This window comes from Peromyscus maniculatus, chromosome 3 (assembly GCF_049852395.1).
Source record: "Peromyscus maniculatus bairdii isolate BWxNUB_F1_BW_parent chromosome 3, HU_Pman_BW_mat_3.1, whole genome shotgun sequence".
NCBI lineage: Eukaryota > Metazoa > Chordata > Mammalia > Rodentia > Cricetidae > Peromyscus > Peromyscus maniculatus.
In genome coordinates this window covers 76817110-76835892 of record NC_134854.1, presented here as the reverse complement: position 1 = coordinate 76835892, position 18783 = coordinate 76817110, and the positions used below count along the sequence as shown (strand labels likewise).

General features: G+C 43.7%; 1 protein-coding gene across 4 annotated transcripts in view; it reads left to right on the top strand.

The window, feature by feature from the left end:
* Positions 1 to 18574, top strand: part of Cpvl (carboxypeptidase vitellogenic like) — a 105854-nt gene extending 87280 nt beyond the window's left edge. For all 4 annotated transcript variants that reach the window (XM_015985776.3, XM_042273348.2, XM_042273347.2 and 1 more), the window contains one exon: positions 18204 to 18574. In XM_015985776.3, the coding sequence (XP_015841262.2) occupies positions 18204 to 18314 (111 nt within the window). In that variant the 3' untranslated portion in view covers positions 18315 to 18574. The remainder of the gene's footprint in view (positions 1 to 18203) is intronic.
* The last annotated feature ends 209 nt before the right edge of the window (positions 18575 to 18783 follow it).

The following is an 18783-nucleotide window of genomic DNA, read 5'->3' as shown; positions in this document are numbered from 1 at the left end:
TGAGGATGTGAATGTGTCCAAGGAGAGTCCACTCAGGGAATAACAAAGCCCCATATCTGTATTTACCTGTTGAAAATGTATTGATTTCTTTTTTTACAGTTTTAAATAATATGGGAGCTCGTTAGGGACAGTTGACTCCAGAAAGGTCTTCAGCAAGCCCTTGCTTGTGTTGACATGATAGGAGGCAAAGAGCAGTATATGCAACCTTAACATTTGACTAACTGAGAGAAGATGAGACGTTCATTAAAAACATTGAACAAAGACAAACATTCAGACCAAATACACCTATACCTACATCACCAAATGCAGATTAATGCTCAGAAATGTGTCTTGGCTTTGTTGCAGCATTTGTTTAAAAAAGATCTTTATCCTCACCCCCTCCCCCAGCTCCGTTGCCTTCTGTAGAGAGGTGTGCCCTGACTCTAGGGGTCTATGTCTCCATTTTCCAGACCTGGGGCAGTTCGGTGGTTTGTTGATGCAATCATGGGCAGAAACAAGAACATGTCAGTCTACTACACTTACCTCCTTCCAGAACATCAGGGATGTTTCAGTTAGGGTCTCCAAAAGCAGCTGTTAGGGACGTTAGGGATGACGTATAGGAGCCAATGGTGGTGGGAATGAGAAAGTAGGCTGAAAAGGGCAAGATGAAAATAAGATGCAGGCTAGACAAGGCAGAAGGGAACTCTGGAGAGAGGATTTTCATTAGGATGTTCCTCACAGGTCAAAATATTCCAGCCACTCAGCCATCATATGTGAGCAGGCCATAGTGAGCATCATCCGAGGAAGGCTTGGAGTCATCACATGTGGGCAAGCCATAGTGAGCATCATCTGAGGAAGGCTCGGAGTCATCACATGTGAGCAGGCCATAGTGAGCATCATCTGAGGAAGGCTCGGAGTCATCACATGTGGGCAGGCCATAGTTAGGTGTCATCTTGAGGAAGGCTCGGAGACATTCACATGTGGGCAGGCCATAGTTAGGCGTCACCTTGAGGAAGGTTCAGGTGGTGGGAAGACTGCCAGATGGAGACTTCCACTAGCTGTATCCCTTGACAGAAGTGTCACCGTACTTAGCCCAGCTGCTGCCAAATAATACCCATGGCTGATATTCTTGTCTTGTAGGACAAGACGGTGGGAGCTGGTAGTTTGTGTAAGACCACATGGGAAACTGTCTTCCTTGGTTTGTGTGATATACAATCTGTCCAAGCTCTCAGTACACATTTTGTCTTCTTTTTAACGATTTATTTCATTTTATTTTTATTTTTTATTATTAAGAAATTTTCTATTCATTTTACATAACCACAGACCCCCTTCTCCTCCCTCCTCCCACCTCCCAACCTTTTCCCCCTAACCCACCCTCCATTCCCACCTCCTCCAAGGCAAGGCCTCCCATGAGGAGTCAGCAGAGGCTGGTATATTCAGTTGAGGCAGGTCCAAGCTCCTCCTTCTACACCAAGGCTGTTTAAGGTGTCCCACCGTAGGCACTGGGCTCCAAAAACCCCACTCATGTACCAGGGATGGATCCTGATCCCATTGCCAGGGAGACCCTTAAGCAGGTCAAGCAATACAATTGTTTTGTCTATGCAGAGGACCTAGTCCAGTCTCATGGTTATTGGTCCACAGTTCATGAGTTCCCACTAGTTTGGATTGGTTGTCTCTGTACATTTCCCCATCATGATCTTGATGCCCCTTGCTCATAGAATCCCTTTTCTCTCTCTTTCTTTCACTGGACTCCTGGAGCTCTGCCTGGAACTTGGCTGTGGATCTCTGCATCTGCTTCCATCAGTTACTGGATGAAGGCTCTATGATGACAGGGTATTCACTAATCTGATTACCGGAGTAGACCAGTTCAGGCACCCTCTCCACTATTGCTAGTTGTCTAAGCTGGGGTCATCCTTGCGGATTCCTGGGAACTTCCCTAGCACCTTTTTCCTCCCAATCCCCATGATGTCTCCCTCTATTATTGTGTCTCTTTCCTTGTTCTCCCACTCTGTCCCTGTTCCAGCTCAACCATTCCATTCCCTCATGTTCTCATCCCCATCCCCTACCCTCCATTCCCCCTTCTCACCCTCAGTTTACTCATGGAGAGCTCATCTACTTCCCCTTTCCAGAGCATTCCATGTATCCCTCTTGGGGTTCTCCTTGTTAGCTAGCGTCTCTGGAGCTGTGAGTTGTAGTCTGGTTATCCTTTGCTTCACATCTAGTATCCACTTATGAGCGAGTACATACCATGTTTGTCCTTCTGAGCCTGGGTTACCTCACTCAGGATATTTTCTAATTCTATCCATTTGCCTGAAAATTTCATGATGTCATTGTTTTTCTCTGCTGAGTAGTACTCTACTGTATGTATGTACCACATTTTCTTTATCTATTCTTCAGTTGAGGGGCATCTAGGTTGTTTCCAGGTTCTGGCTATTATAAATAATGCTGCTATGAACATAGTTGAGCATGTGTCCTTGTGGTACAATTGAGCATTCCTTGGGGATATGCCCAATAGCGTTATCATTGGGTCTTGAGGTAGGTTGATTCCCAGTTTTCTGAGAAACCACCACACTGATTTCCAAAGTGGCCGTACAAGTTTGCACTTCCACCAACAGTGGAGGATGTTCCTCTTGCTCCACATCCTCATCAATGTCTGCCATATAAAGATGGATTAGTAGGGTGGGGCATTCACATGAGCAAGGTACAATTTATATATATATATGAAGGTCATAATTGTAGCGTGAATCTTAAAAGTTCTTATTAATAAAATCAATCCTGAGCCAGGTATTGGGGTGAACACTGAAAGATCAGACAGAACAAGCCACAGCTAACCTCACCTGGCCAACTTCCCAGCTGATCCTGTTTCCTCAGACTGGAAGTTTCTGTGTCCTCATCCCAATGGGTCTCAGCTGAACTGTGCTGCTAGAAGCCTGAAAGCTTAATCAGCCAAATGCTTAACCAGCCAAATGCTTAACCAGGCCAAATGCTTCTAGTTTCTGGTCTTCATGCCTTATATACCTTTCTGCTTTCTGCCTCACTCCCTGGGATTAAAGGCTCACTTTCTGGGATTAAAGGAGTGAGTCACCATGCTTGGCTGTATCCTTGAACAGATGGATTTCTGCCTCTGGAATGCTAGGATTAAAGGCAGTGTGCTACCACTGCCTATCCTCATGTTTAATATTGTGGCTGTTCTGTCTCTGACCCCAGATAAGTTTATTAGTATGCACAATATTTCAGGGAACACAATACCACATTCATAATAATGAACTCTTTTCTGGATGCTAATAAAAGTTAACTTATGACACGAAGAAAGGTGGATTGGACCTTGGTTTTCACTTCTTAGATTGTAAATTAGGAACCCTGGTCTCGTGGGACAAAAAAAACTGGCTAAGACTTATCAGAAAACATTTTTCTCTTTTCTTTTCTTTTTTTTTTTTTTGTTATTTACTGTGTAATAACAAATGCTTCTAAAACTCAGTGCTGTAAGGCCACAATTTATTATTTCTCACAAGCAAGTGGACAGACTGGACTTGGTTGGATGTTCTGATTCAGGCAGGATAGGCTGAGGTCACACACACACATACACAAACAGCTGTATCCAGCTGGAGCTTGGCTAAAGTTGGGATGTCAGCATGGTCCCTTCTTTGGGGCTTTCTCTCTCTCTCTCTCTCTCTCTCTCTCTCTCTCTCTCTCTCTCTCTCTCTCTCTCTCTCTTTCTCTCGGGCCATGTAGGTAGTATGCCAGCCTGGACCTCATTACAACATGGCAGCAGCTCTGTCAGATTGAGACTCACACGTTTCCTTTTAAGGTCTGCATTCAAAAGTCACAATACTTTCTTCTACTATGTTGTCTTTGTCAAGAAAACCCCAGAGAAAGGTCGTATTCTTCTTGGGGCAAAGGATAGCAAACAGTTGGAAAGTAGAAACTATGCTGTCTTTTGTTCCTGTTGGCACTACTGTGGCCTTCATCATGCAGAAGCTGCATGTGGCTCGTGTGTGTACAAATGTCCTCTGATTCACAAGGGCATTGCTAAATTCTAACTTATTTTACTGACTAGCTTTCTAGTCAGAAATCAGAGAGCACGGCTCTACCCCTAAAAAATCAGCAATTGATCAGGAGCACCACACTTGGAGATGGCTCGTCCCCTCAGTAGAGTCTACTACTACAGCCTTGACTCGCTGAAATCTTCAGCCAAAAACTTAAGCTAAAATTTCACCTTCTGTTCTTGCCAGTCCTTGTTGGTTATAAGTAGGCCTTGTTCTCTCAAATCACTGGGAGACTGTTGGCGATTTGGATTTGCAGAAAAACGCTTTTATTTATTCAGAGCATCAGCTTCCTTTCTCAAAAGCTAGCAGTTGTGTTCTGTGCTGTGCTGATGTGGTTTTGATGTGAATGATCTTAGATAGTGATGCATCTGTCCTTCTCTGACAGAGAAGGGATTATTTTGGGCAGTGTCTGCTTTAAATACCGTCCAGAGTGTTGGTTCTTAACAAAAGCACTGGTCACTGGCCACAGAGAATTTGTTTCTATTCATTGTTGATCAAATACTATAAGGGGTTGATAGATTTCTATGCCAAAGGCAGGGGGTTGGGGGGAAAGTCTATTGTTTTAGTATGTGTAGTCTTTTTATGAATAAATTTAATATTTCCATTCAGTTATTCAATTAAGCTTCTTAGTCTAGGACTAGAGTCTTTAAGGTTAGGATTCAAGATGTCATTGAACTTAGGGGAAAAAAAATCACATCCTTATTTTTACTAACCTTTTGTTGAAATAGTATTTCCTTCCATTATGAATTATGAAATTCGGCATTTCCTTTTGTTTTAAATGTAGGCAAAAAAAAAAAATCACAGTGGCACTGGTGGTGCCTTTGGCTGCCTCACCAGAAAGGAGAAGCCATTTTCATACCAGATTCACTCTCACAGATGCTGAAGTTGGTACTGGAAATGACTTTGGTGCTCATCATTAGTTTAAGTTACAGACTTACTGAAACTATTGATTTGGGATTAAATTAATAGAATATGTATACACACATACACTTATTGTAAATTTACATTTTACTATATTGATTATGTCTATTTAATAGTTTCATTTGTGATCTATAAATATGGTGTGTGTGTGTGTGTGTGTGTGTGTGTGTGTGTGTGTGTTTATACAGTTAGGTTTCTGTGTCCATGGGTTTTGTGTCTGTGAATTCAACATAGATCAAAATGTGGTTATGATAGATACATCTGCATAGAACATGTAGACAATTTTTTCCTATTCAATATAATATAGTACAATGATTTATGTATCATTCATTTTTGTATTGGTGTTTATAATAGTTTGGCTTTGAAGTGGCCCCCATAGGTTTATGTTTTAAACATGTTGCCTTTTCCTGGGAAGATACAACACACACACACACACACACACACACACACACACACACACACACTTACCCTAGAACAGGAGTCCACTACAGACCAATGTGATAATTAAGCCAATGACCCATTTGGTGAAACAAGTATTTTTGTTGAGGTTCCTAATAGGAATGTGGGAGAGGCATGATTTCCTGGGAGCAGGAATGACCGGAAAGCGTCTGCATGCCCAGAAATCCCATCGCGACATGGATACCAGCTTCCAAACAGTACCCTGCTGCTGCTCTTTGTGCATCTTGCAGGGAGCTCCACAGTCGGGATGTTTATTCCTTTTTGTATTGCTGGGCAAGAATATTCAGTCTTTGAGGCTGGGTTTTGGCAGCTGAGTCTGCCCTTTCCTCCTGTTTCAGTCTGGAGGGAATGTTGTGATTCTGAAGAACATGCTCTACAATCCAGGACCCTGGCGGATGGTGGTGCTGTTTTAGAAGGTTGCTAGGTGACCCTGAGGGTTTATGGCCAGATCCACCCCCTGCTTCCTGCTTTGAGGAGATGTAATTAGGGCAAGTTCAGGCTGCCAGGAGAGGGAGCAAGTACTGCCATGACTTACCATCCATGAACGTGTGAGCCTAGATAAATCTTTCTTCCCCTAAGTTTCTTCTTGTCAAGTATCTGGTCACAGAAATGAAAAACGTAAGAAATGACAGCGTTTTAACTAATTTACAAATGATTTAGCGTGTTCAGAAGTGTGTGCTTAATATTAGCCATAACCACACTTTCATATCAAGGGAGTTGAGCATCCATAGATTTGGCTTTCCCTAGGAAGTCCTAAAATCTATTCCCTGCAGACATAAAGCCCACCCTCACCCCGTCTTAAAACATTATGGCTATATCAGATAAACAGAGGGACCTATGACACCCCCACACAAAAGATTAGGGACCCATGTATTCAATTTATTTTGAATTATTGAAATAATGTATAGAGTCTCCCAAACCCAAATCACAGCCTAGCTTTGGTGACCCAAGGCTGAGAAGTTGTGAGCTAAACTATCAAGTAAATTATTTCCCTAGTGATCCTGCCTGCTTTCCCTGTTATCTGCATATTCTGCTAACACTGTAGGGGGGCGGGGTTAAGAGGACAGATGCAATGGGTTCATGTTTCTCATAACAAATATCTGAGAGGAACTGAGGAGAGGGGCAGCAGTTCGGTTCTCTGTTTCTGAGGTTTGGGGCCCTGGTCACTTGACCCTGTCACTGTGGGCCTGTGGTTAGGCAGAGAGGTAAAAGAGGGCGTACACTGTAGAGCAGAGCACTGGGGAGCGTAGACTCAGAGGGCACGGGACATGGCTGCGATCCACGCCCCTGCTTCCTCCCACTCGAACCATCCTCCCAATCTTGTCATCAAATGTCTAACTCCTCAGTAGCTGAATCTTTCGTTTAGATCTGAGTCCCGATGACCCATCACATCTCCAAAGATTTGATCCATACCACCCCCTCCCCCGGGAAAAGCCTTCAACACATGAACTTCTGAGGGATGCTTCCTATCCAAACCATGCTATGCCTGGTTAGGTTCCTGCTCTACTCCCTAGCAGCGTGACTTCAGGCAAGTTACTTAGCCTGTCCAAGTGGGTCCTCACCTGTGACACATTCGATTTCTTAAACTTGCTGGCAAGGGTAACGGTGTTCATCTCTGATCTGTTTTCCCTTACAGAAGTGTTATTACTATTGAGTATACATTTATACATTTAAAATGATTTCGTTTTAAAAAGAAAAGGAAAAATTCACGGGACGATTAGGTGCCATGATGACGGAACTAATGTTCACTGATTACTCAACACCTGGTGGGCATGTGGTAATTGGCCCTTCCTCTTCGTACCAGCCTCTTCTGCATTCATCTGTTTTCCTAGGCCAGGAAGCTCTTCTCATCTTCATGGGGTCGCTTACTGATATCCTGTTAAAAGTTCAAATGATTAAATTCCTTCAGTAATGTTTATCAGGTTGACTTAGAGCTGTGTCTGGTTATTGCTTCTCTGTGACAGGGAGAGCATCTAGCTTTGTGTTAGAAGGAGGGACAGCTGAGGTGATGCCTGCCATTCACGTTGTCTAAATTGAGCAAAACGTTCTTTCTTTTCCCGTCCCTTTTAGTTGTTTGTTTGGAGATAGGGACTCACGGCGCAGCCCACACTGGCCTCTGACTTACATTCCTCTTGCCTCACCAGTGCTGCGGTTACAGATGTGCACCACCATGCCTGGCTCCAGCACTGAATTATTTCCAAAGCCTCGAGTCCCTTCTAGCTCAACAATGGTCTGAAACATCCCTGCTGACACTAAGTGAAGAGCAGCCAGTCTTTAATTTTCTTTTCATTTGTACCAAATTCCTAACATATGGAAACAAAGGAGGGAAATGTAGGAGCTTAGCTGTAGCAAGCGGCAAGCAAGCTTTGAAACAAGAAAGCAAGCTTCCTCAGCCTGGGCTGTCCAGTGTGGAGATCTCAGTATTTATTTTTGTTCCTAATATTTATTTTGTTACACAGCGGCCAGAGTCCCAGGGTTTAGGTTCTGGCAGCTCGGTCTTCCTGGAGCTGCTACACAAGGGGACCTCCAGGGGACCTTCAGCTTTGGTTTCTGCTCCGTAGCTTTTCTGTGTCCTTCCCACCCACCGTGTTGAGACAGGGGCCCTGACCTCATCATCTCTATGTTGGGAGAAGAGAAAAGCATATCAGATAGCATATTAGGTCTCCTCCAGATTCCTTGTTGTGAGCCTGGCTGCATCAGTAGGCAGTTTTTCTTTTTCCCCTTTAAAATTAAATATTGAATGCATACTCAGTAGTAATAATGCTTATGGAAGGTGAGGTGGATCAGAGGTGTGAATGCCATTATCCTTGCTGGCCAGTTTAAGAAATCCAGCATTCCAGTATCTTGGCTTTCCCTGCCCTACCCCCTCCCTACTGCCTGCCCCTGGGAGGAAATGACATCTTATGTTCTGAGTTCATCATTCTCTTCCTTTGCTCATTTGTATTAATAATCCTTTACATATATAATATTTTCTCTATCAATATACATTTTGTTCCTTCTGTGCTTAATTTCACATAAAGGAACTGCTCAGTGTGTATTTTGTGACGGCATAACTTTGTACCAGCCTACACTGGTGAGATTCACCCACGCCGACGTGCTTGGTGTTGCCGTTCTTTTTCACTACACAGTACGATTGCACTATTCACTCATCCACCGCTGGTGGCCCTTAGGCTCCTCCTGAGACTTTGTGTCTACGGTTGATCTCACCGTGAACGTTCTTGCCAACAACTCTTTGTACCCGTGTTAGCACAACTAGAATACGTGTGTCTTCCACACGGGTTGTGTCCTTGAGGTCTAAGAGGTCGGGTTATTGAACACTGTGTCTTTTTCCTTGTTATCTTTCACTTACCTGGGCTTGTTAGATGAGGGAGACCTTCGCATCTTTTCTGGGTCTTGGTGTTCGTGGTTAGTTCTCTCTTGCTCTTGCCTTCTGCTCTCTACTTTTCTGGCCCCTACCAACTGTACCGACTGTGGCATACCCATCTTTCCAGGGTGCTTTAGTTGTGGGTTTCTTTCAACATATCCCCTGCCATAGCTGACTTCAGGGGGAAAAAAAATCAGAAATACGTTCCTTCAGCACCTTTCAACTCCACCAGCCAGTGGCTCTGTAATAAGAGACAACGAGTCAAACCACCAGGTTTCAGCGGTGCCTTGCAGCTCCAACCCAGCCTGAGGCAACAGCAGAGAGAACGTGATTCTTTCTCTCTCAGAATCCTCATTTTCATCACCTGTCCGTCCAGACAGGGAGGAGACATGATCCAGCTGGTTTGCTCTGCCATGATTCTGCCTTACCAGAAGTCTTACCAGAAAACGAAGGAGAGCCATCATTGTCTGCTCCCCAACTCCTGGTCCTCAGCTGGCGTCTCTCACATCTGCTCTGTTGTCTCCTGCTCATTGGCCTGATTCGATTCATTCCCTAGTGCTCGTCATAGAAACCACAGAGAACCACTTAAAAAGCATAACACTGCATTCATACAAAGCAATAAAAATAGTGCAGTGTTTAGGGGAGCATTAAAACACCGTAAGGGCTTTCCCACACTGAAAATTCCCAAGTGAAACTCGCTTTTGCCTTGTAGCGATGTTCTAAATGATGCCATTTAAGAGCAACTGTATTTGTATTTCAGTTTCTATTGTTCAATTCTTTCCTTTCTCAGGAGCCCCTTAGCTGATGCTAACTCATCAGTTGACCCTTGTCTCGTACTTTTCCAAACTGCAAGTCTGGTCCTGTCTTTTCCTTGTGTAAGGCCTCTTACTGGTTCCCTTGGTTGAAGTCTAAACTCTGCCTAGCTTAACAAAGATACCCCCTCAGGCCTCAATCCTCCTCCCCCCGCCCTTCCCAGTTAGAACCCTGAGATGCAAAGCAACATACCATGTCACTCCCCACAGGAGCCCAGAAAGCCCCCAATGTTCCCACACCTACCCAATAAGGTGCTTGCTGCTTTGGCTACTGAAATATCCCCCCTTTGCTTATTAAAACTCAGTTCCCATGCTCCCTTCGGGACGCCTTCCTTGATTCTACCCCTCAGCATCGCTCTTTCTTCGTGGCTCTGATAGGTACATCCCTATTGCATGTACTACATTGGACATCGTGATTGTCAGTTTCTGATGGACACCAAGCTGCTTGAGGCTGAGATAGTGTATCATGCCTCCGTTTGCACACCCCTTGCCATAGTCCCTGGCACTGAGCGAATGAATGTTCAGTGAATTCAAATCAAACTGGCTTCAATTTCATTCTTGGACTGATCTCCTCTCTCCCTCGCTTCTCCCTCCCTCACCTGTGCTCTCCTACACGTGTGCATTTTAATACATTTCCCAAGGAGTGTGATGGCTTCTGAGCACTTAGACAGGGCAGGGCGTCTTCCAGGCAATGGACTAGACATACAGAGATAATGGAGAATTCAGAACAATTCTCTTCCCACTAAGGACTGCATTATTTCAGCCATGGAACATTTCCCTTTTGTCTTCCCTAAGAAGGAAAACAAAAACAAAAACAAAAAACAACCACAAAGACTATTCTGGAACACAGAGTTATGAAAGTACTTGCAAGCTTCATTATCCTGCGGGTGAGCACAGCATCGTCTCCTTTCAAAGACTGGATTCTTGATTTTTGTTCGGTTTCCTTAAAAAAAAAAAATCCACACAGCTTGCTTCCTGAAAACAAAGGAAACAATAAACAATAGCTACACCCAATTTGACTCTAAGGATTTGCCAGCAGCCTCTTAACTCACATGGTTCTATTTCATTAGAGAGGACTGCTCAGCATACAAAGACTGCTTCTAAATTAAGCTGTCCAAATCGCACTTAGTTAATACTCTGGGAACTAATTTATTGTATGATTAAAATATACATTGGCTAGCAGATCTATTTATTGATGTATTACAGCTAGGCAACAAAACATAATTTTCTCTTATCTGTTGAGTGGTTTTTAATAATCTATTGAAATTTGAAAGAGAACCATTTCATTAAATGGGAGGTGAATAAATGCTAAGAAATATCACATTTAAAGAATTATCTACCCATGGAGAATGGGGTTTGAAAATTAATGGAATATCAGTAGCAAGAAAGAATCGGGTTTGTTTTTTAAACAGTAACTTTTTGTTGTTTGGATTCAAAGCGTAAGCAACAGTCACAACAATCACTATGGGAATGCCAAACAGAGTCAGAAAACAAACAAGGGGGGAGAAATCGGAGGGAGAGGGAGGTAGGCCTGGTTATTTATGGGCAAAATGACACGAAGTTGTCTTAGCAGTGACTGCCATGCTGTCAGCAGGACCAAGGAACTACATCCTCTTACAGTTTGGGGCTCATTGGTCAATGTTTTATTTCAGGAAATGTCATCAGGAACATTTTGACGTTTGGCATGCTCTCTACCCCAAATCTCTGGGACCCAGGAACAATTGTGGGTTCTGGGATCCCTGTAGACTGGGGGTCGATAATACAGTTAAATTCAAATATCCTATCTGGTCTGAGGTTTCCCTAACAGGCCAGCTTTGGAGCAGGCTGAATACTCTGATGTAGATGCAAGGAGCCAGGATCTGGTGGGTAGGCTTGCATCTTCTTATTGCCAGTTATACCAGAAAGCATGGGGCAGGTATGGGCAGGCCAGCAGCAGGCCTCCTCATCTTTCTGCAAATATTTGAAATCTGGCCCATCTGATTTCCAGAGGCAAGGTTTCATCGAAGTTTGGGGCCTTGTAATTTATGTTTCAATGACTGTTTCTTTGTGTGGCGGTGGCTTTCTGTCACTGTGAGAAAAACACAGTGGAAGAGCTGGTGGGAAGGAGCAAAGGTCATTTTTTTAAATTTATTTATTTCCATGTGCATTGGTGGTTTGCTTGCATGTGTCTGTGTGAGGGTGTCAGGTCCCCTGGAACTGGAGTTGCACACAGTTATCAGCTGCTATGTGGGTGCTGGGAATTGAACCCAGGTCCTCTATAAGAGCAGCCATTGCTCTTGACTGCTGAGCCGGGTCATTTTGGTCACACTGTCCATGGTCCCTGAATGGGGTCAGCCGCTTGGTCACCTTCTGGCCTGTGGTGCAGTAACACACGGTGGTAAGAGTATATAGTGAAGCAAAGCCGCTTACCTCATGGTGACTAGGAAGCAAGAAGACAGGAAGGAAGCCACTACCTCTTAGAAGGCCACAGGCCCAGTGACCTTTCCTTCCCCTGAGACCTACTAAAGGCTTTCTTGTCTTCTAGTAGTGCTGAGGGCCAGGGATCTAACTTTCCACACGAGTGGAGACTACTTCATATTCAAACCACAGCGCTTGAGTTTACCTTGAAAAGAGGAAGCCTGCCAGTGTGTTCCCTGTTTGTGTGGAAAAGACAAAAATGTAAGAGAACCATTGTCGGACCATATGTCAGAGGCTTTCGTTTGCACTGTTTGCCGGGATCTGCAGTGACAGACACCTCGACCTCAGCTAATTTCATGTGACTGACTTATGTCACTGACTCTGTATCTAATGGGCTCTTCTGATTCAGTGGGAAAGGCCCAGCCCAGCCCTGTGAGAACCACTCCATCCAGCTTTTTGCAGGAAGTAGAGCCTGAGTGGGTTGGCTGGCTCACGGTGCATGATATCCAGGATACTGAGCCATCCCCACGGCTGGAGGGCACTGGCTGCTTAGCCTCTGCCCTCTCCCTGCCCCAACCCTTGCACAAAAGAAACGACAAATGTAGATCCTAAAGTAAGATACTGGGACATAATGAACCGGATTGTGCTTTCTACCTTCCTGTGGACGTCAGATACAAAAACTGGATTCAGAAAGGCCAAACGAGGAGGGACGTTTCAATTACTGTTTAATTGCACCAAACACTGTGTTGTAAAGTGAGTTCCTAAAAGGGGGAAAGCCAGAACCGTTTCTTGCCCTTCTGCTACGGCAAGTAAGGTCTTGCCTGGTTGTCATTCGTGTGTAGAGCGAGGAAGGAAGGGGTTTGGCACTACCTGTGGGGAGAAGGGCAGAAGGGATGCAGAGAAAGAAAGGGATGGTCGATAGCGTTGGCAAGTGGAAGGGGTAAAATCCCCTAGGTAGTTAGTTAAGTTGAGAGTGCTGATGGAGCTTTGGGCTCACAATCAAGCTGCTTTCTTTTGTTCAGATTGTTTCCATGAGCAAGAGAGATCCCTAATATGGGAATTAAAAAACCATTGAAGATAGCTATTTCCGCTCCTGATGAGTGAATCGTAATTCTTTTTTTTCTAAATAAGTGATCATAGTTTTTTGCCTCACATGTGATATCTCTTCTATATTCTCCTTGCATCCTTTTAGTCCATCTATTATTTCAGTCATCATGTTCCCTATTGTAATCTGCTAATAACATATGCTTTTATCCTCTACCCACTTAATATTTACCTAAGAATTATGCCCAGATATCCCAGTTTAAGAAATATATGTGAACTGGCATTTTGCAACTTTCCAAGTACGCAAGGGTACCTGGAACTATTTTCACTCAATTTACACTACTTTTGTGCAAGTGACACTTTTTACCATTATTATGGTAAGAACATTCATTATTTTTGCTCATTATTTTAGGGATCATTTTCCTTCTGTCTGATAAACGACCTTTAGACTTTGTTGGCCAAAGTGTTTTTCAGTCTCACATTTCCTTGAAAATGTCTCAATGAGGTCTCCATGCGTACTGAGGTGCTAGACCGACTCTTGCAGAACTTTGAAGACACTTTCTCATCATCTTCAGTTTTCATCATTTCTGTAATTAATTTTCTTCCTTCTTTTCCTGTGAAACATTTAAAAGAATAAGTTTTATTTTATGTGTGCGTTCGTGTGTGTGTGTGTGTGTGTGTGTGTGTGTGTGCCTGAGTGAAGGTGTGTGTACCATTGTGTGTGCCTGAGGATGTAAGCAGAGGGAATGAGTTCCCCTGGAACTGGAGTTTCAAGCGGCTCTATGCTGTGCTGTAGGTACTGGGAACCAAACCTCGCTCCTCTGCAGGAGCGTTGGCACTCTTGAATGCTTCTCCTGCTCCTGTCTGCAGTTTCAGCAGTATCCTGTGGTGTGCTTAGATGTTGTTTTCCCTGTAGTTACTCTATTTAGGGTTGTCGAGCTTCCCAAGACTGAGAACGGGTGGCTTTTTTTTTTTTAATCAAGTCTGGACAGTTATCAACCAGTATCTCTAAATGTTTCTATTTCCTTCACCCTGTCCCTTAGCTTTTATTCTCAAAGTCCAGCCAAGAATAATCTGATGCTTTGGAGACTCCTGGCCTTTCCGTTGTAATGTTACACTGCTGCTCACCATGCTTCAGTCTGGATGTTGTTGACTCACCTAGAAACATAAACTTCTGTTGCTAATATGTTTTCATCTACTGTGTATAAACTACTATAATGCCATTTGTTAAGTTTGCAGTTTCTGTTAGCAATGGATGGAAATCTTTTTATTAAGATGTTTTGTTATATGTATGTATGTGTATACATGTATATATGTATTGTATGTATGTGTTCACCCGCATGCTTATATGTGAACCTTGTGTGAGCATGCCTGAAAGAGGGTTCAGTGGTCAGAGGATTTCAATGGAGCTGGCTGCTGGGGTTATTGAGGGTTTCCATCTCCAGCTCTTTCTCCGTCTGCAGGCACTCACGGGTCTAACGGAAAGTCTGCCATTTCCCAGTGCCAAGCCTCCATTTTTCCCCCTTTGGAGGTTTTCACTGAGTTTTGCTTTTCCACATACCCCTAAGACTATAAGGTCAGCTTTCTCTTGAATCCAGAACAGACAACACTTACACCAAAGCTCCAGCTGGATTTCTCCAGGAACATAGGAATGATACTGTGTTGCGGACATTTGGATCCACTAAGGCACCCAGAAGCCAGGTTTCTCCTTCTGTTCAATAGCCATTGCTAGTCTGACGGTTTACAATGGGAAACCCCAAGGGTGGTTCCTCCTGTGTGTTGCTGAAGCATCCCTGCCTTGATCTCTGCTCTGGTTTTTTTGGGCAGTCCTTGCCTCATTCATAGTCAGAGGTGTCTGCTGACAATCTGGGGCTGAGTTTTTTTTACTCTCATTTTTAGTTACTTTTTCTTTTCAATGTGTCTTTTCCTGAGGGTATATTTATCTTAGTTTGACCTGTAGTTACTATCTGGAAGCTAGAAGCCAAGAGTTCACAGCTAGGGTGTATCATGAAAACAGTAAAAGAACTTAAGTTTAAATTTGAAAGCCTAACAAGTAGGTATCTCATGTGCATCAGTTTGTCATGGACATTGGGCTCCTCCAACCCATCCTACCTCTTGTATCTACCATGGGTCCCCTTTTCATTGTCCTGGATAATTACCATCCTTGCAAATCTGCTCAGGTCAGAAGTCTAAGTGGAGGCAGCAGTGAAGGACAATTGTCAGTTGCCTTTGTATCTGATCAATCCCTGATTTCATTGGTTCAGCTCTGGTACTGCCACTTCCTTCCCATTCCCACTCTTCCCTATGAACCTACACCATCCTTCATCTAAGCTGATGGTCCTGGTATCATTCCCTTCTGAAGCATCCTCTGTAGGCAGCGTTTTCTGTCCCATCAGTCGGCTCTGTCCCACCATCTAGCTCCAAAATAACCACACAGAGACTTGTTGTTAATTATAAATGCTTGGGCAATAGCTTAGGCTTGTTACTAACTAATGCTTACATCTTAAATTATCCCATGTTTCTTATCTATGCTCTACCACATGGTGGTACCCTTTTTCAGCAAAGGCATGTTCATCTCCTGCTTCCACTGCATCTGGCTGGCAACTCCACCCCCTTCTTTCCCGTGCTCTCTTTTTGTCTGAAAGTCCTGACTAACCTCTACCTGCCTAGCTATTGGCCAGTCAGCTCTTTTTTTTTTTTTTAACAGTAAGAGCAGTACATCTGCACAGTGTACAGAAGGATTGTTCCACAACATTCCTCATTAGATATTAGGTAATTTTAATAGTAGAAATTTGAGCATGTTATTCCCTACTTACAACCATCTAGATTCTGCCCAGACTAGGCAGATCTACAGAGGCCTGGAGTTGCTTAGGTTGCCAGAGACTGGGAGAAATGAGGACTGGGCAGCCAGAGTATCAGCTGTGGTTTCTGTTGGGACAGTGAAAATAATCCACAACTACCTAGTGATTACAGAGGACACACTAAATGAGACTAGGTTGTACACTTTAAACTGATTAAAGATATAACTTTATGTTAAGTGTACTTTACTGCAATTTAAAATAAACCCCAAATCTAATCTGTTCTCCCCAGCACATCCCAGCAGGTGTGTGTCCTGTGGTTGCTTGTCCAGTCAGCCCTCCTCAGTCTCACTCTGCTACTTAGGGAGTGGGGCTGCATATAGAAGTCGTGCATGCCTGCTGTTTCCTGCACATGCAGGAGCAGATTCCTCCTTGGCAGGACAGTCAAGCATCCATGCACCCCTGCCCACCCACTGTCCACAAATCTTTTCCCCAAAGACCCCTGAGAAGTCAGCTCTCACATGTCTGTACCATAAGGCCATTGTGAGTTTCCCTGTGTTCTGGCAGCCAAAAAAGTCCCAACTGGGAAGCCTTTCCTTCTAGATCCACACCTCTAGATCCAGGGAGAATCGAATCATTTACTGAAAACTAAATTGGAATAAAACTCTAAGTGTTTGTATAACCCTTTTAAAATTCATGGCACACTTATGACCCCCCAGAACATCTGGAACGCATGAGCTTAGAAGCTCCCAAAATACATCATTTCTGGGGATGAGGCTATTTCCATCTGGGGAGCCTTGAGATTAATCTTGTCACATTTACATATGTAATCACAACCCTGCCACATTTTGTCGCACACCTCTGAAAGCTGCTGAGTGGCTTGCATCCTTGATTTGTGAGTCGTGAGACTTAGCTATAAAAAAAACCGAATGTGTTATTTTTCAGCACTCATAAATTTATTTTTGAGGTTGATGTTGGTAAAACTCTGTATGTGGATCAGCTTGGGAACTTGGAGCCATGGGAAACAATCTTGTGCCTATAGAAGCTTATCTTTCCAGTGTGAAGGACGCTGGGTCCCATGTCATTGGCTCATTCCATATGGCAGCTCACAAATAGACCAAGGTGAGATATATCACAGAGGAAAGTGATTAAATAACTCCCTTGTGCTCCTCACCACTGAATGATGGAGGATGTGGAGGGTACCCAGGCTCAAGGATATGTGAGTAGACAGAAGGAGAACAGATGCCCAGGGAGGATGGAATTGGACTGAGCTTGTATCACCTTGGCATCGATAGAAGACCCCTGCTTCCCTGCAGAACAGATAAAGTACTGATGCAGATCACAGCAGGTAGTCCTTGGATGGACCACTCCAGTCACACTTTAGAATTGCTAGTGATGCAGATTCTCAAGACCCTCCGTGGACCCTCAGAATAGGAAAATGCAAATATTTTTATGCACATCCAAGTTGAGCACTCCTCAAACCACTCTTTTAAACCAAGATTGTTCCTATGATGGTCAGAACACCAAGTGTTCCAGGGTAACCAGGTTAAAGCAGATGTTTTTACTCTAGGGCTCCTTTAAAATCAATTTACTTTATTTATTTGTGTGTGTGTGTGTGTGTGTGTGTGTGTGTGTGTGTGTGTGTGTGTGTGCAGGAACACATGAAGCTGTCAGAAGAAGGGAACAATGTCCTCCTTCTCCACTCTGTGGCCTGGCATCTTATGTTTGTGCTAGGGTCTTCACGCCATCCTTCATAATTTCACAGCCTGCCCACATACTACTGAGCCATCTCTCCAATACCAACTCCAGGGTTTTGATACAGATCATTATTGGACAAGTAATGTTAACAACAAATAAATGTTTATTCATTTTGTGACACATAGAGTGAACCCAAGACCTCTACAGGACTAACATTGATTGTATAGTCAGGCACCTGTGCTAAGTATTCCGTATGCAGGAATCCAGTAAGCCTCCACACGGCTCACAATGAACCAAAGAGGAAGCATTTCTCTCCTTGTTGGACAGTCAAACCATGGTGCTCGTGCTGCTGGGAAAGCAAGAGAAGAAATACCTACCTGCTGCAATGGGCCACAGGCAATTTAACCCTCTACTAAACAGTACTGACCCAAACATTTCCTAAATGATCAGGATATCTAGAATCCGAGCTGGACAGGGTTTGATGCAAAGGTTAAGGGCAGGCATGACATGAAGTCAGAGAGGCCAAGCTTTTCATTCCATCTGAGTCATCGTGTGTGTGTGTGTGTGTGTGTGTGTGTGTGTGTGTGTGTGTGTGTGTGTGTGTGTGGAGGGTTTAATCTGAGTTTATGTTGTCCATGTATTGATAACATGTACTTCTCTGTGTTCTTTGTCTTTGTTCATCAAGGTAATTGTTCGAGGTGGAGGACACATTTTGCCCTATGACCAGCCGCTGAGATCTTTTGATATGATCAATCGATTCATCTTTGACAGAGGATGGGAACCTTACAATTCATAAACTCCTTTCCATAAACAGTTATGAATTTTAATCACAAAAGATTTTTTAAAAAGATGTCATGTAAATAAGAAACATATCTTTTTATATTTGCAAGGTATTTCTTATCACTAAAAGTCAAGCTGAAATGCATGACCTTTTGATTTTATCTCTCCTAAATGAGAATCACATCTTGATTTAGGATATGGGAAAAATGGGTTCTGGATGGAATATCTAATCCTTCCCAGGACAGAAAGTTCAATAAATTAATAGATTCATGACAACATCTGGTTCTGTAAATAATGAAACAGTTTATCTCCAGACACATCTGTACTAGGGACTTTCCTGTTGCTCTGACCTGCCATCCAGAAACAGCTGAGGGAAGGAAGATTAGCTTTGGCTGGTGGTTTCAGTCCTTCCCTGCAGGAAAGGCACAGCAGAGGCTCAGTCCATGGCGGCAGGAGTGTGGAGAGAGGCTGTTCACATAGTGGGG